The 23,299-nt window shown below is 40.4% G+C and overlaps 1 protein-coding gene across 3 annotated transcripts in view; it reads right to left on the reverse strand.

Moving 5' to 3' along the window:
• Positions 1–23,299, reverse strand: part of DNER (delta/notch like EGF repeat containing) — a 334,821-nt gene that overhangs the window by 53,995 nt on the left and 257,527 nt on the right. For all 3 annotated transcript variants that reach the window (XM_053597823.1, XM_053597822.1, XM_053597824.1), the window contains one exon: positions 2,746–2,970. In XM_053597823.1, coding sequence (XP_053453798.1) covers positions 2,746–2,970 — 225 coding nt within the window. The remainder of the gene's footprint in view (positions 1–2,745; positions 2,971–23,299) is intronic.

A 23,299-nucleotide genomic window follows, 5' to 3' on the forward strand; every position in this document is an offset into this window, starting at 1 on the left:
ATTTACCTGCAATAGCCTATGTTCGTAAATGTGAGTTGTACATAAATCAGATGTTTGTAACGTGGGGAATGCCTGTACACATATTTCCATGTAAAAATCCTCGAAGTCCCCATACCTTTAATACCTTTAACAATAACATTTAAGTCACATTCTGTAATGCCAAGGTTCATTCAATTCAACAAACAAGTTTAGAGTAAATAATTCACAACTCATATGCATTAAGCAGGAGCCAAGACCAATAAACTCAGGTGAACCATCTCCTTTCCCACCAGAGATTCCTCCCAGTACCAGCACCTGCAGCACTAACTCTCCACTCGGCCATCTCCAGATGCCACCACTGTACTGAGGACACGTAGAAACTGCAGCTCCCACCTACAGGGGCAAGGGCAGGTTCCACCTCATAGTGTTTGCAGCATTTCCAAGTTCTCACTTGCCCCAATCTTCAGGAGATTTTGATTTGTAATTTCTTAGAGAACGGGTGGCCTATCACCAAGCACCATCTCCAGAAAATAACATTTCAGTGATTACTCAGTGCTGACATTTTATCATTTAATATTAAAATCCCATCAGAAATCCCTCGCCTAAAATGAAGCTAAAAATGAAGTCTGAAAATAAAGCACCTGGCAAATCTGATTTGCAGTAATCAAAATGGCATTTTGTCAGATGGGAACTAATTATCAACCTGACATGATTTCAATCTGTTGCCATTTTATGAAATAAGACCCTTTTGCTCTCTATAAAGATGATCAGGCTTGCCGCTCCTTACCTAGACACCCCATTTCACCTATTCTTATGAGATTCTTCTATTATGCAAACTGATAGTAAGGCAATTACATGCTCCAAAAGATTAAGACGAGAAATTTCCCATTCACAGACATGTCATGTTCACCTCTTAAAATGTAAATTTTTGCCAGATGTTAAGATGCCTTTTTATTTTATGCAGCCACCTAACGATCTGAGGAAGCATCCTCTCTGGAGGAAGTTTCACCTCCCAGGTTCAAGGAGAGAGCCCGCGCACAACTCCAAGGCGGTCCCAGAAGGCTGCCTAGTAAGTGAAGGTGTCACACTCATTGAGGGAATGGAATACACACGTCTTGGTTCTTTTCAAGGCTGTGTGATGCTTGGGGGCCCCTGCTAGACCACAGGCAGATTTTGGACTTGCCAGTCTTCACAACCGCATGAGCCAGTTCCTTCAAATAAACCAATCCCTCTATTTCCCTTCTCTCTCTCTCTCTCTCTCCCTTCTCTCTCTCTCTATCTCTCCCTTCTTCCTTCTCTCTGTCTCTCTCTTATCCCATCTCGCCCTCCCGTTTCTTGGGACAATCCTGACTGCTAACACTGTTTCCAAGAAGATTAAATAGCCCCTTTCCCTCTATTTTAGAGCAGAGAGGAAAAAGGCATTTGGCAAAATATCAACTGCTTAGAAAATCGGAGAATTAAGAGCCTATGTGACAAAAGGCTTTTCAACACCCTTCAAACTCCAAGTTGCATTTCCCACCAACCCCTTTCACAGGGGTTATGAGTATGTGAGTATGAGATGTGCCCTTTGCAAGTTCTGGGCCAGGACTGGGGTGGCTGGGCTGGGATCACCTGCACTGGTATCTAGCCTCAGCCCCTTCCAGGGTGTGTGGATGCAGGCACATGACTGAGCCTTGAGAGGCCTTTCGAGCCTTGCTTTAAATGCAGCAGTGAAAGAATCAGAGCTTTGAAGCACCCAGCTCAGACCCTAGAAAGATTAATGCTGCCTGAGTCAGGGCTAAGGGAGATTGTTGTTGATACAAAAGCTGTTAATGCAACACACTTCCTCCCAGCCCTAAGAGGAAGAGAGACTCATAGAAAGATAACTAACACAATATTTTAAAAAAAACCCAGAAAGTGAAGGAAGGGAAGCCGAGTCAGCCCCAGAAGGAGAAGTTTGCCAGGTGAGAAGGGGTGAGCCAGAGCAGGCATTCCAGATAGAGGGCACCGGCCAAGCAAAGCCAGGTGCTGGCCAGCACGCTGAGAGGGCAGGGGCATGTGGGGGGCTCACTGCGCTGGAAAGCATTCTAAAGAGCCAGCTCGTGCAAGGATGGGGACGTGTGCGGAATAGAAATGAGAGGAGAAGAAGGACTGTCCCGGGCCTTCTGCTCACACTGCACTAGTAGTTTGTGCACACACAAATTTTGACTAGTAATCACTGACTTTGAGTTATCAGAACTTTCATAATTAAAAATCAGTAATACAAATGCAGACAGCGCTTGGAAAATAAATAGTAAAACATCTGACTGATTACACAAGGAGCCAGAAGTGCGACATGCTGTGTACCAAGTAAGAATGTTAATAGATGGCACCGTGCTGAATGGATCGCACTGTGCCTGCCACACACGCTAAAATGGAAAAATATAGTTTGCTAACTTAGGCATGTAGTAAGTAGCAAAAGGTGTGGAATACAGGGAAAGCTATTCAAAGACATAGAAAATTGTTAAAAAAAAATATTTAGTCAATCATCAGCTTATGCTTGTCTTCCTTTTCTCCATTTTGCTTACTGGTATTTCCTCATTTTTCTACAGTGAATGTGAATTGCCCGTGAAAAGGAGAAAGGGCACTCTACTGCCAAGCGTAAGTCCAGGAGAGAAATCGTGTCATAAATGAGAGGAATTCACTTCTGTTTCCACATTCTGTGGGCTGACGTTTGCTCACATGCTAACGAAAAACAGTCTTTGGAGATTGGGGAGAAAAGATTTACAGTCTGTGGGTGGGACCAACCTGGGTCACAGAGGCATTTGTAGCTGGTGCCCACACTGCGGCACATGCCGTGAGCACACGGGCTCAGGGCACAGAAGTCGACGAGCTGGGTGCAGGCTGGCCCCGTGAAGCCTGGGCTGCAGCTGCAGGTGAAATGCACCCCCTCCGCGTAGCAGGTGCCATTGTTCTGACATGGTGATGAGGCACACGGATCCACCTTTTCTTCACAAGCAGACCCAAAGTAGCCTATGAGAAAACATGCAGGGGTTTAAAACCATGAAAACACATTTGCGCATAATAACTAATAAACTGAATCTGCAGATCTTCACTTTTCTCCACTGCGTATTGATTAACCCAGGAATCCACACATATAACAGTTTCCAGATGTGTCACGAGCCCCAGCATAGTAGACAGCTTGTTTTTCGCAACTTTGGTAACTTAAGGTTAAAATATTAAGCCCTATAACTCCATTTCTTGCTGACATATAAAATACATGACTGCTTAGACAGATATACATATGTGTCCATAAATATGTTTATATGTGCATATGTACACATGTGTATAGTCTAAAAAGATACCAAAAATAAATTATTTCCCAAAAGTAACTCTAAAGCGAGATTTGGATCAGCAGAGGTATTTTGTACAGATTCCAGGCGAATATATTCTTTACTTTGCTTTAATAAATAAGACATAATCCTAAATTTAAAAATTAAAACCACATAAAATGGTAAATAATAGAGACGTCCCTTATTCCATCCTAAACCCCTGCTCCCCATGTCCTTCTGTTAACAGCTGTTTATTATAATGGATGAAGGAAAGTGGTCTGCTGGTGCAATGGATCGCCGTTCAGCCACACGGAAGAACTCAGCACTGACATGTGCAGCTACGTGGATGAACCTCAGCAGCGTTACAGTAAAGGAAAGAAGCCAGCTATAAAAGATTACATATTGTATAATTCCATTTATGAGAAACGTGCAGGGAAAGCAAATCTATAGATATGGAAAGTAGCTAAGTGGTTGCCTGTGGCTGGGCTAGAAAGAGGGATTAACTGCCCACAGGCAGGAGAGGTCTGCTGGGGTTGATAGAAATGTTTTAAAATCAGATTGTGGTGACGGCTGCACAACTCTGCAAATTTACTGACAAGCATTAAATTGTACACTTACAACAAATGAGTTGGGCACAGTGGTTCATGCCTATAATCAATCCCAGCAACTAGGGAAGCTGAGGTGGGAGGATTACTAGAGCCCGACAGTTCAAGACTGCAGTAAGCTATGATCACACCCCTGCATTCCAGCCTGGGTGACACAGGGAGACTATCTCTTAAAAAAACTACACAAATAAATGTTATGTACTATAAAATGTGGAAGTCTGTTAAATTTTTGAATCTTAAATGTAGTTACTGTATAAGTCATTTTTATCTTATTTTTTGTATGATTCAGCATTTTTCAAGTTAAAAAAGTACACACACATCTATGTGTGGGTCTATATGTCTGCATACATGTAGGTATCTGTACTTACCAGAACACTTTGGATGAAAAATGAAACTTCTTTGAATACTTAAAAACCGTTTGAAAATTAAACATCTTCAAATTTTAGTAATAAAAGTTAAATAATTATACATAGTTTGTGTTCTAATAATCCATATCACTTTTCTTATCCAAATTTAAACTTACATTTATGCTTTATACAGAACTCCTAGCAATAGTAACAATTTTTGTTATTGTTAAAAACACGGGGACTATATGAAATAAACAAAAATAAATCCCAGATTTACTTACCTGAAGCGCCACTCATAAATTGGGATAATCAACTTGGTATTTCTCTGTACAGTATAGAAATACAGAAATTTTCCCTCCAGTGAGGAAATCCAGTGATACTCGACATTTTATAAAGATCCTGGTAGCTTTCAAATTTTAGAAATCATATTAAAAATGTCTTATACAATCAGTTTTAATAATACTTGAATTCTCTGAAGAGTCTCTTTGCAGCCCTGTGTAGATTTAATCTATCCTTTGCCAGATAAATTCCATCTGACTCTGAACGAAGACACTTAAACATTTATCAATACATGACAGCACTATAAGTTAGCAACAATTATTTAACATGTTACTCTCAAAAAATAAATTTTAATACCTCAAATATAATTTTGAACAAAATAAAATTAAATATTATCTGCCTAGAAAATGTAGCATAGCCATTTAAAACATAAAAGGTCCTTTTCATTTGCTCATTGAATGTGATACTGAAAGTAAATTTTTTTTCCCTAGGTTAGCCCTTGTGGAACAACTGATATCCTTATAAGAAATTCAGGTTAGGGCGGTGCCTGTGGCTCAAAGGAGTAGGGTGCTGGCCCCATATACTGGAGGTGGCGGGTTCAAACATGGCCCCGGCCAAAAACTAAAAAAAACAAAGAAAGAAAGAAATTCAGGTTAAGGATAAATTCCACACTCAAGGGTAGGTGCTAGTTTACCCAAAATAACAGCTCAAGATAAACAAGAAAATCCTAAATGTCAATGCTCAGAAACAGAAATCAAATTCAAGTGGACATTTCGATTCTCTCTCTCCTGCACTAGAATGACCACAGAAGGGGACAGGTATCTTTTAGTTCAGAACAGAGAAGAGAAGCTTTCCTAGGAACTGGGTCCTTGAAAATGCTCTGAGATTAAGATAGGTGACAACCTGATTGAAAGAACATCTAGGGAGGACCAAAGATAAGAAAACTCAGGAACAAGAAGTTCATACCTAAGTCAGGAGCATAAAAATGAAAAGTACTCAGAACTACTGGGCCCTGGGAGAAGAGAGGAATATGAATATGGCTCTCCATGGGGTCCATTCAGGTGCTTAAGCATCAGATTAGCAATGTCATGAGGGTAAACTGCATCCCTCCAAAATTTGTATTTTTTAGTCAGTTTTCTCAGGTTGAATAAACTTATTTTGAAGCCCTGACGCCCAATACCTCAGCAGACTGCTGTTCCTAGACACAGCCTTTAGAGAGGTGATGACTGAGTGGAAACCAGGTTGTTTGTGTGGGCCCTGGGGGATTCTGACCAGTGTCTTCATCAGCTGAGTTGTGGGCACAAAGGCCTATGCAAAAAGAAAAGGCCACGGGGGGGGGGGGGGGGCAGCAACAAGGTGACCATCTGTGAGCAGAAAAGACAGGCCCAGAAGAAATCAACCCTGAGCTTCCACCCTGCAGAACTGTGAGAAACAAACTTCTGTTGTTTACACTATCCCGTCTGTGGCGTTCCATCATGCCAGTCCAAACAAGCTCACACATGTAACGCACATACAGAGTCAGGGAAGTAAGGCTCGGGGAGTCTCATGTTTGAATTCTGTGTTTACCATGCCCAGCAAACTGGGTGACCATGGCATGAAGTCCCACCCTGCTCAATTTCCACTACCTCACCTGGAAAACAGGGCTGAAATTATTTTATTTATAAAGGCATTGTGGGTTTAAAAAATATTTATCAAAATTCCTACAACAACAGTCCTCAGTCCAAGGCTGAATGAATGAATGAAATGAAGATAATAACCCTATAGGAAGAGCAACAGCTAATATCCACTGGGGGCTGATAGGCACCAGGTGGAGCTAAGCCTTTATGTGAATTGTTTCATTTAACCCTACTTCAATAGTAGAATAAAAGAACTATTAGTAGCCATACTTTAAACACAGATAGACAGTAAAACAAGAATGTGAAGAATGCTCAAGACAAAACAGCTAGTAGATGGCAGAGCTGGGATCCCAAGGCCAAGCTCTTATTACTCTGCTATGCTGCACAGAAATGAAGTGAATGATGGTCCAGCCAAGAAGATGCTGAGATGTGTAAGCACAACCAGGACTTATGTTCTATTTCTGTTTGTGTCTTGGTAAAAGAAGAAATTCCAATTTGATATTGATCAAGTCAAAATAAAGGAAAAAATGAATTTTAGAAAAGCAATCACTCTAGCTTTATGCCAATAGACTCAGTTATAGATATTAATATAACTCACAGAGAACAGTTCAAGTAGAAAAGAAAACTGGTAAAAAAAAAAAAAAAAGAAAAAGAAAAAAGGAGACATAAGGGGTTATGACTTTGCTCTGAGATATCCAGTATTTCCATAAGGCCAAGAGGAATGTGGAAAGTGAACAGAAGTGAGGGTCCGAGGCCAGATTATGAATGGTCTTATGTGTTCTACTAGTTTCCATTTTATTCTGAAGTTACTGAATATCAATTTGCCTTTCTTATCACCCTAATTACAGACAATGTGGAGAATGAATGAGAGGAAGTTGAGACTGGAAGAAGGAAACCGGGTATTTACTAGAGAAATTAAGATTGCAAGGGCCCAATCATAACAATAAAAATAAAGAATGTGAAACAAATTAGAGAATGAGTTTACGCTGTCAATTCAGAGACCACTTGGAGGGTAGAATGAAAAAAGGACAGAGCCCAGAGAAACAATGTTAAGGAGTCAAGAACTCAAATGCCAGAGATAATTTTGATATCTGGGCCAGGTGTGAGGCGATAGAGAGTGTCAGGGACTGTGGCAAACTGCAGAAAGCATGTTCTTTCCTAAAAGGAGGGCTACCATCATCTGCAGCCAATTCAAAATGTTGGGCCAGTTATAAGATATTATGAATTTTCAAGAAACATCTGAAATCCAGATTCTTATTTGAAACTTGTCTATTTTAAAGCATTTATAAATCATTTCTCTAGCAGACAAAATATGTCTGTGGGCTTTGAGGTATGTATATATGGCTTCTCTGTATGACTTAATGTTAATTGAATTGAGTTTAAACACTTATCTCTGCACACTAAAATGTAGAACTTAGGGCTAATAATTACCCTGGCCTTTCACTTCTGCACTCATGGACTGGAGATACAACTTGGTTTTTGTGATGCTAAATGCAAAGCACTGTGCACAGTGACTCTGTAACAGCAATTGTTCATAAGCAGCAGCTATAATTCTAATGTGCTCCCCATGTTTCCAGGCCAGAGATCAGTGTGCAGAGCGTTGTTACCAAGTGCAATGGAAACTATGGAAAGAAGTTCCTCCTTTGCGGGGCAGGACACAATTACAAGAGGGATTTTACCTAATAAATGTAATTTATGTCCTGGTTCTTTGTACTCTCAATGAATTCCCAAGAATAAAATAAATATAAATAAATAAGAAGTTCCTAACGGAAGATTATGAGTTCAGTTTTGTGCATAATAAGTTGCGATATTGTTGCAATTGTTCAGTAGTCAAATATACAGACCTAGTGCTCAGGAGAGTGATATGAACTAAAGGATATGGATTGGAAATCATACGCATAGGGACGGGAACTGAATTGTACGTGATACCACTTGGGGCAAGTGAACAGAGGAAGAAGAAAGTTCAAGGTTGGGATTCTGAATAACCGTAACACTTAGGAGCAAGAAAGAGAGGAAACCGAGAGCAGAGCTCATCAGGAGACCCTCATCGTGTTCCGCAGCTCCCTGTGAGTTTTGCTCTCTCTCCCCAGCACTTACCTCACCCCATCTGCCTCCTGCATAACTGCTCCCTGGGTAGCACAGAGCCTTGTAAGCATTTGATGAGGGACACGTGGATGGACAAATGGATGAATGGACAGATAACTAAATTTCAAGAAAGACAGGAGGGAAATCAGTAGAGAAAGATGTCCCTGAAAACAACGGAAGAGACAATGTCAAAAAACGTCAGTGAAATTTGCCCAGAAGTCATGCGAACAAGCATGTGGACACCACACAGAGCAAAGCAAGCCAGGCCAGCTGAGGCCATTCTAGGCCCATTAGTCAATCTGGCAGTGACCAGCTGAACCTGCCCAAATTGCCACCTCATAAGGATCATAAGCTAAGTAAGTAGTTTTCATTTTAATCACTAAGTTTTGGGATGGTTGGTTATGCAGCAAAATCTACCTGATACGATGCAATAGGAGCTATATGATTGTATCTAAAGGAGAACGTATGCCAGAGAGAGATTTCTGTTTTGCTTTCCTTTATGAAAAAGACTTGAAAGAGTAACTGGTCATACACCAAAGGAAAATATCACTGAAGAGGTGATCAATAAATGTTTGTTCAACTGAATAGCAAAAAGGTCCAACATCCTGGTTTGTTTTTAATTAAAAATTTTCTTTTTCTTACCAATTCATTAAAATATAAATGCAGGATGGGAAAGCAACTAATATTTTACATTTTCAGAGTATACCTCAGCATATACTGAGGAGAGAATACACCTTTGGCATATTATATAGTCTAAAACATCATAATAATGGAATGTAAAATGCTATTCTGTTACAAAGAATGACAGAGTAAAAATTGAATTCAAAGTATATGTGAATATTCTTTATGGAGATGCATGTGAGGTAGGATAATTATGAGAATTTTCTTGGCTCACAAGATTATTGATGAATGAAAAGAGTCACAGACATAAATGTAGCATAAATTTTGAAAATGCTATTTCTTTGACTAGTAAATTCTCTATTTCCTTCTATAACCTATGCAATTGTTATCCTCTTATTTGGGTTTGAACCCGCCACCTCTGGCATATGAAGCCGGTGCCCTACTCCACTGAGCCACAGGTGCTGCCCCATCTGATACCCTTTTGCAAATGACTCACATCATCAGCCACCCTCTAAATGACCTTCCTAAGATGAAACAGGGACAAGGTTTTATAATGCAAAAAATGCAGAAGCAGAAAAACAAAGTTTAAATCTTCTTAATAGCTCATGACCTTGGGCAAGGCACTTCATCATTTTTTGTTTTAATTTCTTTACCTACAAAATTATGTTGACTCCTACTATGTAGGGTTAAATAAGATGGCATATGGTGCTCAGGGATATTGAGTTTTCCTTCATGTAAGCAATGGTTCTGGGGACAGTTCAAGTCATCTGTACACTCAGAGTTTGTAGTTAGGGAAACTAGAAGGAAGCTGGCCTGTCAGTCAATCACTGGAACACAGTCAAGTTTTTGCATGAACCCCTCGGGGTCACCACCCTGGATATATCTAAAACAGGGCTTTCTGGAATCAGGAGGTGCTCACATCCAGGGGTCCTCAAACTTGTTAAACAGGGGGCCAGTTCACTGTCCCTCAGACCACTGGAGGGCCGGAATATAAAAAAAAACTATGAACAAATTCCTATGCACACTGCACATATCTTATTTTGAAGTAAAAATACAAAACAGGAACAAATACAATCACACTGCCACATGTGGCCTGCAGGCCATAGTTTGAGGACCCCTGATTCCAGTTACTGGGTCACACAGTGACAATGTCTTGAGGTAAAAAGCTGTAGGAAGAGGTGGTGGGCAGGAGCATCCCTGAGAACATCTCTGTCTGGGCTTAGAAGGACAGTCTGCTGACACTGTGTTTGTTAAAGGCAAACACCTGTACGTTCCAGGTACTGTCTCAATTGTTTTAACCATATTAACTCATTTAATGCCCACATCAACCTTCTGAGATAAGTATCTATAATTTTCTCATTTTCAGAGGTGACTTGCCCAAAGTTATGAAGTTAGTAAATGGCAGAGTTGAGATTTGAACCCAGGTAATATGGCTCTCAAGTCCAAGCTCCTAACCAGTATTCTCTGCTATAAGACCCTGTTTCCCTGAAAATAAGACATCCTCCGAAAATAAGACCTACTTACAGGAAAGATAAGACGTCCCCTGAAAATAAGACCTAGCACATCTTTGGGAGCACACCTTAAAATAAGACACTGTCTTATTTTTGGGGAAACAGGGTACTCAATCACCTGGGATTTGGCAGAAAGGCCAAGAATGGGAAGACAGGTACTCCAGCGTCTGTGAGAACGCTGTCACCCACTGCATATGTGTAGCAGAAATTGCCTGTTGATGTAATGTCAGTCTGTCCACTTCCTGCACTCACACCCACATAGAACAATGACTGTCTTTATCAGCCTCTGCTGCAGCTAGATGGCTACCTTCTGGATAATAGGCTACAAGTGAAAATGTCCTGAGGTTGCTTCTGAGAAACTTCTTTAAAAGAGAGTTGCATGCACCCTTTGCACTTTTACTACTTTATCCCTTCATCCATTCTGCTATCTGGACTACAGATATAATGGCTAAGTTTTTCCTATATTTAGTGGAAAACATCAACCCATAAACAACAAGCTCAGTGAACCTCAGGAAGGATAAGTTCAAAGAAAACAGGTAGGAATATTAGAGTTAAATTGCTGAAACCAAAAGTTAAGAGAAAATATTAAAATAAGCCAGAGAAAAAGACACACTATATACATTAATTAATATAAGAATGACAGATGAATTATATTGCCTCTATAGAGGCAAAAGATAACAAAATGACATCTTTAAGGTGCTAGAAAAATAAACTTGTCTACTAGAATTTTACATTCAGGAAAAATAGCTATTAATGATAGATAGAATGGATTAAGACTTGTTCTGATAAAAACTGTTTAGGAAATTTGTTGTCAGAAGATCTACTTGTACTATAAAAATATTTTAAAGAAAGTTATCTAATCCAAACGAAAATTATAACAGATGAAAACTCAGATCTACATGATGAAATTAAGGGCACTAGAAATGGTATATTTGGGGAGTAAATATTCCTTTTTTATTTTATTAATTTCTTTAAAAACTGTTAAAACAAAAACAACAACATGGAATAATGATATAACAAACATAAAAGGAATATTCAGGATAACAACAGAACAAAGAATAAAAGGGTGTTAATAGAATGCTAGTATCATTGTGTGCTTACATTTTGCATGAACTTATTAAATGTTAATTCTGATAAGTTAAGGGTGCAAACTGTAAGCCCCAGAGCAACCACTAAAAATAAAACAGAAAGAACAAGAACAAAAAAACAAACCATTGGCAGTATAGCTAAAAAGCCAAGTGAGAAAATAAGATACATCTAAAATATTCTATTTACCTAAAAGAAGACAGGAGAAGAAGAATAAAAGAAAGAATACTTGAGACAAACAGAAAATAAATAACAATTATGGTAGACTTAGATCCAACCATATCTATAACTATATTAAATGTTAATGGACTATAACACCAATTAACAGGCAGAGATTATCAAATTATATTTCAAAAAGCAGCCACTGTGGCTCACACCTGCAATCACAACACGTTTGGAGGCTGAAGGGGTAGGATGATTTCAGGCCAGAAATTTGAGACGAGCCTGGTCAACACAGTGAAACCCTGTTTCTACAAAAAATAAATAAAAATTAGGCAGGCATGCTGACACACACCTGTAGTCTAGCAGCGCAGGAGGCTAAGGCAGAGGATCCCTCGAGCCAAGGAGATCAACATTACAGTGGGCTGTGAGTGGGTCACTGTACTCCAGCCTGGTGACAGAGCAAGACCTAGTCCCCAGAAAGAAAAACAAGGAAGCACTAAAAGAATCCCACTTTAAATATAAATACACATAAAAATTGAAGGTAAAAGGATGAGTAAAAACACATTATGAAAAGGAAGGCATGAGAAAGCTAGTGTGTTTTATTAACATCAGAAAAGAACAGGAGTATTATCTGACATAGAGAGGTACTTAGTACAAAAATGTAAGCCATCCAGCAGGAAAATGTAGCAATCCCAAATGTGCAGGCGCCTACAAAGAGGGGTCACAGCAGATGAAAGAGAAACTGCCAGTCAGAGAAAGAGAAACCATCAGAGAAAGATGCTTTCCTGGGAGCTGACAGAATGGACAAAATGAGCTGGTATATATGATATTTGAATGACATATTCTTTTCATATGCACATGAAATAAGTCCATAATTTCAATAGATTGATAAAAATCATTTGACAAAATTCAATACTCATTATTTAAAAAAAGAAAAACGTCTGATTTCTTTTCTGAATGTATTTGTCTTCGTTCGTTCTTTGCGAGTTTTTTGTTTCTGGTCCCTATCTTAAACATTGTTATTGTTGTTAAATTTTAATTTTGTGAAGGCAAAAAGTGGAAGCCTCATGAACACATGCATATGTGAAAATAAAAATAAAAACTCTCAGAAAACTAAAATAGTAGGTAACACTTTATCCATCTAAATTGGGCATATACAAAGTAACTTACAGCTAACATCACATTTAACAGTGAAATAATGAGGTTCTCTCCAAACAGAGAGAACAAAACAAGGATGTCTACCCTCAGCTCTTACATTCAATATTTTACTGGAGGGTCTAAATATGGAATAAGAGAAAAAAGAAGACTCATTATTCACCAGTCTATGATTCTACAAGTGTACAAAGAAAATCCAAAGGGATCTATAATAAAAATTATGGAACTAATTTAGCAGATTATCAGGATACAAAGTCAATATGCAAAAATCAGTATTTCTATTCAGTTGCATAATAAGCAACTAGAAATAAAAAATTCAAATGGCAATTACATTATTATCAAAAAGCATAAAATGCTTGGAAAAACTGTGACAAAAGACATATAAGACCTGTTCCCTGAAAATTGTGAAATAATGTTTAAAGACATTCAAAACACCCAAACAAATGAAAAGATATACCTCATTTATGGACTTACAGGCTCATGGTTGTCACTATGTAATTCTACTCAAATTAGCTTACTTCAATACTAATTACAGCAGAACCGCCATCACTGACCTCCTCCCTACATTGACCACCTCATTGACATTTTCACAGACTGGACACGTACCACAGGTACGTGTCAGTGCAGTAGCCCTAGTCCCTTGTGTTGACCACCTGTTACGTTCACTTGTGTGGCCAACTTACAGAGGTTCTACTGTATTTAGAGTGTCTATTGTTTGTAACCAAATCAAATTCTAATTGATAAACTATGTCAGCCCGATCAAGTAATTAGCTCTTGTATATCTCAGTTACCTCATTTATTGAAAATGGAAATAAGAGGACAGTTGTGTGCATTAAGTAGTTATAGCTGTACTAGGAGAAAGAAGAACGAAGGTGGTGTTAAAAGTAATAGCAAATATTTACGAGGTGTGCTACACCAGACCCCATGCTGAGCAAATTACTTATCACAACCACTGGCTCAAGTATGATCCACTATTTCCCACTTTCACAGAAGAAGGCTTAGAGACTTGACATTAGGAAACTAGTTCAGGACCACACGAATCTTTTTTTTTTATATTATTTTTTTTCTTTTATTAAATCATAGCTGTGTACATTGATATGATCATGGGGCATCATTCACTAGCTTCACAGACCGTTTACCAAGTTTCACATATACCCTTGTAAGATGCACTGCAGGTGTAATCCCCCCAATCCCCTTCCCTCTACCCATCCTCCTCCCTCTCTCCCCTCCTTCTCGCCCTTCCCCCTATTCTTAGGTTGTAACTGGGTTAAAGCTTTCATGTGAAAGCCATAAATTAGTCTCATAGTAGGGCTGAGTACATTGGGTACTTTCTCTTCCATTCTTGAGACACTTTACTAAGAAGAATATGTTCCAGCTCCATCCATGTAAACATGAAAGAGGTAAAGTCTCCATCTTTCTTTAAGGCTGCATAGTATTCCATGGTATACATGTACCACAATTTATTAATCCATTCGTGGATCGATGGGCACCTGGGCTTCTTCCATGACTTAGCAATTATGAATTGGGCTGCAATAAACATTCTGGTACAAATATCTGTTATGACGTGATTTTTGGTCTTCTGGGTATATGCCCAGTAGAGGAATTACAGGATTGAATGGCAGATCTATTTTTAGATCTCTAAGTGTTCTCCATATCTCTTTCCAAAAGGAATGTATTAATTTGCATTCCCACCAGCAGTGCAAAAGTGTTCCCTTTTCTCCACATCCGCGCCAACATCTCTGGTCTTGCGATTTTGTGATATAGGCTAGTCTCACTGGAGTTAGATGGTATCTCAAAGTAGTTTTAGGACCACACAACTCTTAAGTGGAAAAACCAAGATTCAAACTGAGGTGTGTCTGACTCTGTCTGCACTCTCAAGCCCCTATGCTGCCTCCTGTAGGGGGTGTGTGTAAAAGCATTTGACAAGTTGAAGGTGGTATGCTAGCACAAGAAATTATGCTCAGAGCAAACCCATAACTATTATAAATTCTATCACTTAAGACAGCTTTTAGAACACTGAAATAACCTAGGAATTACAAATTTTGAACCCTGTGTATTTGCATAAATGTCCTGAGCCTGATTTGCCTATCTGTTCTCTGTATTTCCAATATCACATGGAGAATATTTTTCAAAATAATTACAAAATGTGAGTCCTAAGGAATACACATGTGCTATCAATTCCTTATAAAATCAGAAGTCTTTTGAGTGCTCACCTAATGTGCACAATGTGAGGGTATTCAGCACCTCCCTACTCCCCACCCACCCACCCCCGTGAAGAACTCAAGTACAATGTGAACTTTTACCTTACAAATGAAAACAACATAACCTAAACATTTGTACCCTCATATGAATCTAAAATCTAAAAAAAATCACAAGTCGTCATCCAAATAATCCAAATATTAAGAGCCAAGATGCCAACAGATGCAGGCGTGGCCTGCTAATCTATTGATCAAGGCCAGATGCTGGTCGATTTATGGATTTTTGCTAAAACGCATGTTACAGATGTGTAAATCTATACTTTTGGAAATGTTGAATCAAAACTTGCTTTTAAATATGATGCTGATCACAGAAAGCTTTCATGTTACAGTTTCAATAGTTAAACCCAGATATGAAAAAAAAAGCATATTCAGTAAGCAGCTGATAATAAATGAGCACCTATGTAAGTGACCCTAAACTCACATGTTGTGCTATATGAATCTGACTTTCCCTTGTAAAAATACAGAGGTCTGTGACTCAAAGCCAAACCAAAGATCAGTATGAAACACACCTCTAGGTTAGCTTTACAGAGTGCAGGGAAGTATGATGAATTCTGGTGAAAAGATATTTTACAACACAAGGTAGAAAAGGCCTTGGGTTATCTGTAGCTGTGACTCAGAACAGATTTTGTCTTTCCAAGATACATTCTAAAAATGAGCCACGATTTTCATTCACTCTCTGATCTCCTCTCCCTCCTCCTCCATCCCCCCTCTCTCTCAACCTACATACACAAACATATGATAGAGAGAATTATGAGGTCCCCTCTCATACTAGGGACCTCTTTGCGTTATCTTGTTACCACCTAATGCTATAACTCTAAAAGAAATTATTTTAGATAATTAACATAGCTTTTTAAAAGCTTTCACTGGTCCATTGAACAATAATTATCTCCTAAGGTAAATGCTTTTGAAAATTCTCTTTGTGGTATATGCAAACTAAACTAGCCATGGTGGCAAAGGCAAGAGGTTAGAAAGCAAAATGTGACGTTCTTGGGTTCAAGCACATTGGTGGATACATTCACACTCCGAGATATGAAGAGCTGTATATTGGAGAGCAAACGGAGTATACTGCTATGTGGACTCTTGTAACATAAGTAATAAAAACTGTAACAGTGTTTCCGAAATGACTAAAAGGTTAATAAACTATAGCAGAGGAATAATACACATATGTAGTCCCAACTGGAAGCTAATGAACAACCCTCTTTGAAGAGGAGAAAATGAGAAATGTTGGATAATGTTAACCAAAAAAGTGGAGAGGATGATGAACATAGTGACAGCTCTTGTGTGGAATAGTATATTTCAGGTGATACAGACCTCAGATGGTGGACTTAAGGAAATGTTGGAAAGAAAAAAGCTCCAGCAAAAAAATGGTGGTGGTTGTTTTTTTAATATTCTGTCTCACACACGTGGAAGTGATGCTGGCAGCCAAGAGATTTAAAACAACTGACTGCAACAAGGGAAAAGTCTACAAAAGGATGAAAGATTAAAAGGATTAAAGTAAAAAGTAAACAGAAAAGAACTATAAAAGAATCTTCTAAGAAATGAGAGGTTAATGCAAAAAAAAAAACCTCATAAATTTAGCTAGTTGACAGTTCCTTCAACTTTTGTATTTGAACCAATATTTGTATTAATATGCCTGCTGAATATTTAGTATGTGAGTAGAAAGCAATCGACACCCTTGAGAGACACCCATTATGGAAATCAGATATTTAAGGCCAAGAGAAAGTATTTCTGGAAGTTTTTAAATTGCAAGACAATGAAGTGACTTTGTGTATTATCAGAAAACTATCTAAACACCAGAAAGTTCTGCAATATTAAGGGAAAATATGGAATAAGGTGATACTGGCATTTTTGCTGATGGTGTGAAGATCATTCACAAGAAAGAAATGATGTGTCCAGACATTTAAAACTTAACTCGTAGACTTCACTGCCTCGGCCAACAGTTCAAGTCAGAACCCTGGGAGTCATATCTAATTGTTTCCTTTTTCTTAACCCCTACAACCAACCCATCAGTGGATCTCACAGATCCAGTCTCCAAAATATATCGTGAACACAAATGCTTTGTTACGTCTCTGCTGCCCATCCTAGTCCAAGCCGTGATTATTTCTCCCCTTCTGCAATAGTTTTCCCTAATGAGATTCTCTGTACTATCTTTCTTAGCCCTGTAAACAATTCTCCAAGCAGCAATGAGAATAATTTTCTTAAAAGGGTAATATTATCATGGCTTTCAATCATTCCTAAAATAAAATTTGACTTTCCTTCTGTGGGCTACAAGCATGGTGTGCCCTGAGCCCAGCTGACCGGTCTGCTCCCTTGCTCTCTATGAGCTGGCCTGCCCTTCAGTTCCTAGAAATAGCACGCCATTCCCCCAGCACACCTGTCCCCCCAGCACGCCTTTCCCCCCAGCACGCCTTTCCCCCAGCATGCCTTTCCCCTTGGCACCTGCCACTTCCGCTGCCCAGAAGGTCCTGCTCCTACTGCCCACACTGCCGTCTCTCCCATTCATTTTCATTCTCAGCATAAACAGGCCTCCCCTGGTTGCCCCACTCTAAGCACATGTCCCTTTCTTATTCTGTATTGAAGAACCCTGTGAACCACCTTCATGGCACTTATTTAATTTGTAATGACAAAGTTGCATATTGGTTTATCGTCGTGTCACCCATGTCCTCCGAGACCACAAGGTCCTGGCTGAAGGGCCACGTTGGTTGGTTCCTCAGCATGCAGCATCATGCCTGAACTATAGGAGGCGCTCAGGAAATATTTGTGGAATAAATAAATGCACAAATGACAAAGAACAGATTCCAATGGGCTTGTTACACAATTGGTTAGTTAGAAAAAGCAAACTGCTAAATATAGATTAGGTTTTGAGAGTTCAATGAGAGAATACAATAAACACTTGTCATCAGATTTTTTTTTTTTTTTTTTGTAGAGACAGAGTCTCACTTTATGGTCCTCAGTAGAGTGCCGTGGCATCACACGGCTCACAGCAACCTCCAACTCCTGGGCTTAAGCGATTCTCTTGCCTCAGCCTCCCAAGCAGCTGGGACTACAGGCGCCTGCCACAACGCCCGGCTATTTTTTTGTTGCAGTTTGGCGGGGGCCGGGTTTGAACCCGCCACCCTCGGCATATGGGGCCGGCGCCCTACTCACTGAGCCACAGGCGCCGCCCGTCATCAGATGTTTTGATTACAAACGCAGTAGAAGGTCTGTAAGTTGACCACCCAAAGGACTGTAATAAACTGGTCAACATGGGAGGTGGTCAGCTGGGCCTCCTGTACCGATGCGTACACATGGTGTATGTGGTCTATGAAAAATGTGGTCAACTTAAGAAGGTGGTTCAATGTAGGGAGGGGTCAGCTATGAAGGTTCTACTGTATGTAAATAAATAATCACTAGCTCAAAATGAAGGCAGAAATTTAATTCTTGAAGTGTTCTCTTGAGTAGCCCAAGGAAACAAGGACAAGATCGAATCTTAACTCTCAAAGAGCTCAGTCTTTAAGAAAGGAGACCAGGAGGACATATTTGAGACGGATCTCACTGAGCACAAGTTGAGGCTATGTTTCCTTCCTGAAAACAATTATGGGATGATTCCCGATGGCACGAAGGGTTAGAGGGTCCACCCAGGCTGTCAACACAGGCTCAGCATGTGTGTCTCTGGATCTCAGTATGGCAGAGATTCAGAAGAAGGAAGAACTGTTACAGGGTGGGCCGGGCAGGAAAATCTCAGGGGAGAGTTGGATTTTGCACTGGGCCGCAAAGCAAGTCCGTGATTTGGCTCAGCAGACAAGAAAGAGGAATGATATTAGAATCAGGGGAAAGGGTTTTGGCCAATGTTTATGGAAATCTTAATTGGGACCACATTTGTTCTGGTTCTAAGAAAGCATACAGTTATGCAAGATAAAGAAAAATGGGAATATCTAGGAAAATCAATTATAAAACCATCAGATATAATGGACCTAATAGGATTACATTTTAAAGGCAACTTTTGCTTTTTAAAAAAATCTATGTGAGAGAGTAAAAAACACCTTCAGGACTTTTTCTTTAGCAGAACAGAAAGAAACATTTAGACCCAAAACAAGAAAATGAAAAATTACTAGGAAATAATCAGAGGGACGTTAAATCAATTCTTTTCCCGGTTTAGACTAAATAGATAAAAAGGCAAAAGGGATCAAACTTAGAGCATATAGTTATATAAGCAAAAATAATTGGCTGTTAACAATGGAAATTTAGAGGGTTAGTCAGAGGTCTGCATTTTCCCCTGGGTATTCACTTCCCCAACCTAACCTGAGACTAATCCTGAGTCAGACGCTGCTGCAAGACCGCACGTGCACGCGTGAAATCATATGAAAACACAAAGGGAAAAGGTGTCCTCAGCCAGTGCTGCAGGCTACTGATGCAGGTGCGGGGTAGAGAGCAACGCCTAGGGCTGAGCCAAACAGCATAGTCGGGAAAGCCAAGCGACACAGCGGGAGAGCCACGCGCAAGGCCAGGAGGCGGTTCCCAGCAAGGTGCAGAGGCTCCCCGCGCATTGGCTCCTAGGCGAGCAGCGCCCCCTGGAGGACAACTTCAAGCTCTCGTGTTTGAAGAAATGCAAGCAGCCAGCAGGCTGGAAAGAAGAGAGACAGCGGGAGCGTAAGAAAGGAGAGGCGGCCAAGGACGCGTGGGCCCTGGGCCCCACTTGGAATGGAAGGCAGCAGAGGTGTGAGAGACAGGGGATGAAAACGTGTCGCCTGCATTTTAGAAGGATCACTTCTCATCCTCACCACCCAACAGCACCTCTGTACATCAACTTGCTGCAACTTGCTGAAAGCTGGCTGGTCCTTCCCCCACCTCTTACAGCCAAATCCAACCACTTCCTTCCGTCTCCATTGTCACCACCCTAACTCGTCCCACCACTATAGCTCACCTAAATCACTGACAGATTCCTAACAGCTTTCTCTAATTCTCACCCTCCCCCAGTCATTCTCCCCCCTTCACCCCCAGGAATCTCTTCCAAGTGCTGAAATTCTTCCCTTCCCCAGCTAAACCCACTTGCGGTGCCCTCCCCTACACTCTTGGGTGCAGTCCACTCCCTTTAACTTGGCGTTTGGAGCTCTGCCCAGCTGCCTCCTACTTGTCTTTCCAGCCTTCTCTCTTCCCCTATGGCATTCTGCACTTCAGCTCTGCTGAACTTCATTTTGTCCTTCAAATCTCTCCCAATCTCTCAATCTCTGTCTCTCTCACTCCACCCACCCCTCTCTCTCTCTCTCTCTCCTCCTCCCCAGCTCCCACTACCCCATAACTCTTTCCTCCTGTAAGACCCTTTTGTCTGCCTGCAGCCCTAACTTGTTCGTCTTACAACTTACCCGTTAGTGCTGCTTCAACACCACTTCCCTGGAATACTTCTTGACGCCTTTCCAGCCCCGAGCCTGGGCAAGTGGTCCCTCTCAGTACTCTGCAACCTGATTGTCCCTGAAGGCCTGTCACATCCCTGAAAATACCATCCACCTTGTCTTACGGCCACTATTCCGCAAAACCTGAGGCTGCTTCTCTACTGAATCCCTTGTGATTAACACAGTAACTGCCACAAGGGGGGTAATCAATAAATAGCATGTGAATGATTAAGCCCTTTATCAAACACACGATGCCACATTCATAGGATGGAATGAGTGCAGCCATTAATAACAATTTTTTAGAAAAATAACCACTGAGAACATTCAGAGCACATTGTTTGTTAAAGATCATTAAAAGAGAATGCCCAGCAAGATCCAATTTTAGTTTTCTAACATGGGCATTTAATAAAGAGACTTCAGAGATGTTCACCTAAAATTTGAGGTTATTCTCTCTGAGGGATGGAATTATAGGTATTATTTTTCCTTTGAGCTCATTTGAGCATAGAGTCCTTTGAAAAACAGGTTAAAAAGTAAGAAAATGATTTTAAAAGCCAGATAAAGTCAGAGGGTATCACAGAAAAGAGGACCATGGCCAAATGTGGCAGCAGTGGCCCATGGAGAGGAGGTAGTCCCATGTCAGAGTCCTGGGGCACAGTGACCAGAAGTGTCACTAAGTGTAGACCAGGGAAAGTGAGGATGGGACTTCAAAAAATGACAAATTCTTCATATAAATTATAATAAAATATAATTGGAGCAATTTGAAAGAATAGCAGTGGGAAAATACAATAAAGGTAGGCTAAAGGCTAAATTAGGTAAGGAGAGCATGAGTATCATTTTATCAAGATGGTATTAGGGCATGAGAGATGAAATTAGGTTGGAAAAAGAGTCAAAGTAAAGTTTATCTAATCCAAAATAATAATAAAGCAGTTAACAAAACATTCTTTTACTTTCATAGTTTTGTTCACCACTGTCTTCAGCCTGGGTCTCCCTGTGTGACACCCACCTTCAGATACTCACAGGGTCAGAGCCTTGACCTGAATAGTCCAGAATGAGAGTGCAGGCTGCATCTCACAACAGTCTGGACCAAATTAAAGGCAAAACTGTTGCCCTCATCTCTGCCATTGTTGTGGTCTAAAGGGGGATGTGAGTAGGGAGAGAAAGTCTTCCACAGGGAAAAATGAAAATTACCTTTACTTCTAAATTATTTCTATTTTTTTTATCACAAAGGATCTTGGCTGCATTTAAGAACAAGGATATAAACATTCTGCTTCTAGAACTGTAAACTCCACATATAAAAACAAAAAGCAGAAAACAAGTACCTCAAGGTTCTAGGAAGAGGATGAAAGTGGATTTTGCAGGGGAGTCAAAATGTGGGGGAGTGGTCTTGTGTCTGGGGATCTCCCCCCTGAGGTTGTCACAGCTCTGACTGTCGCACAGAGAGACCAAGAAGCCAGCACTAACCCTGCTCTTTCTGTCCCTGGTGAGCCCAGGCAGGCACACCATGAGAAGAGAGCCAGGGACGGGATCCCCAAATTCTGTATATAAACTCTGTCTGAGTCTCTGTACCTCCCCTACACCAGGCTCTGGACACAATGGAAGGAATTCCGAGCTGCCACCCTCGGCTGCATTACTGAATGTGCAATGAGTCACTAACCAATGAGATTCATCTGTTTTACTTTCCTGAGTTTAAGTGTGTCCAACTTCTTGCCTTCTCTGGAAGAAGAGTTACTTTGGGCTACACATTAAATATACAAACGTTAACAAAAGCTGATGAGAAAACAAATAAACAAAAAGTCTATATACAACTTTCATGAAGTCCACCTACCATAGATAAGTAAAAATGTCCTCACATAATCCCCATGTGGCCCTCAGGCTGTGGGTTGGACACCCCTGGACCATTAATCCATCTTGGTTATAGGGAAATTACCTCCTATATAAAATGTTACTGTTGGAACAGTTTTGAGATATTTATTCATTTAACCCTAAGTGGCAGGTCTCTAAGCAGCACAAAAATGTTCAGCATCACTGCCCTCTAGGAGTCTAGAGCCCTGGAGGGAGAGTTCATCCAAATAGCTATCATGAGAGGTAGAATTCGATCAGCAAGCAGCTGGTGAAGCAAGAAGAACATGAAATTCAGAGTCAAAACCTGGGTTTCCATCCTGAGTCTGCCAGGACCTCAGAGCCTCAGAATTCATCTGTGAAATGGTCTGATAATATCAACCCTGCACAGTTGTGGGGATTATATGTATAATGACATTATTAATCACTCTCTGTGAGGCACTGTTGGAAGCACTGGGTCCTCATGGGCCATTTAATCCTTATCACTACCCCTTTTAGGTACTAACGTTACACTCACTTGATAGGTGGGGAAAAGGAGGTATGGAGAATTTAACTTTACCAAGGTCACCAGGGAGTAAGAGATCAATCACAGATTCAAACTCAAGCAGCAACGTCTGTTCAAGCTTCAGCTGTTAACTGCTCATTTATGCTGAATAATAACTTGAAAGTGCCACGCACAGTGCTTCGTACGTGGGAGGTGTTCCCCACGTGGCAGATCTCATCATTACTGATACGGATACTGCTGCTGCTGTTACTACTGTGAGCCATAAGAAAGAAACAATCCCTGAAATTCAAGACATATGCCTGAATTTTTAAAGTTAAAAAACTAGAAGAAAGCTAAACCATGGTCATGGGCGCATCTAGGCACACACCTTAAAAAATCAAAATTGGTGTTTATCTGTTGGGCATATCCTACCTCTTTTTTTTTTTTTTTTTTTTTATTGTTGGGGATTCATTGAGGGTACAATAAGCCAGGTTACACTGATTGCAATTGTTAGGTAAAGTCCCTCTTGCAATCATGTCTTGCCCCCATAAAGTGTGACACACACCAAGGCCCCACCCCCCTCCCTCCTTCCCTCTTTCTGTTTCCCCCCCCA

The sequence above is a fragment of the Nycticebus coucang genome, chromosome 7, assembly GCF_027406575.1.
Source record: "Nycticebus coucang isolate mNycCou1 chromosome 7, mNycCou1.pri, whole genome shotgun sequence".
Taxonomy (NCBI): Eukaryota; Metazoa; Chordata; class Mammalia; order Primates; family Lorisidae; genus Nycticebus; species Nycticebus coucang.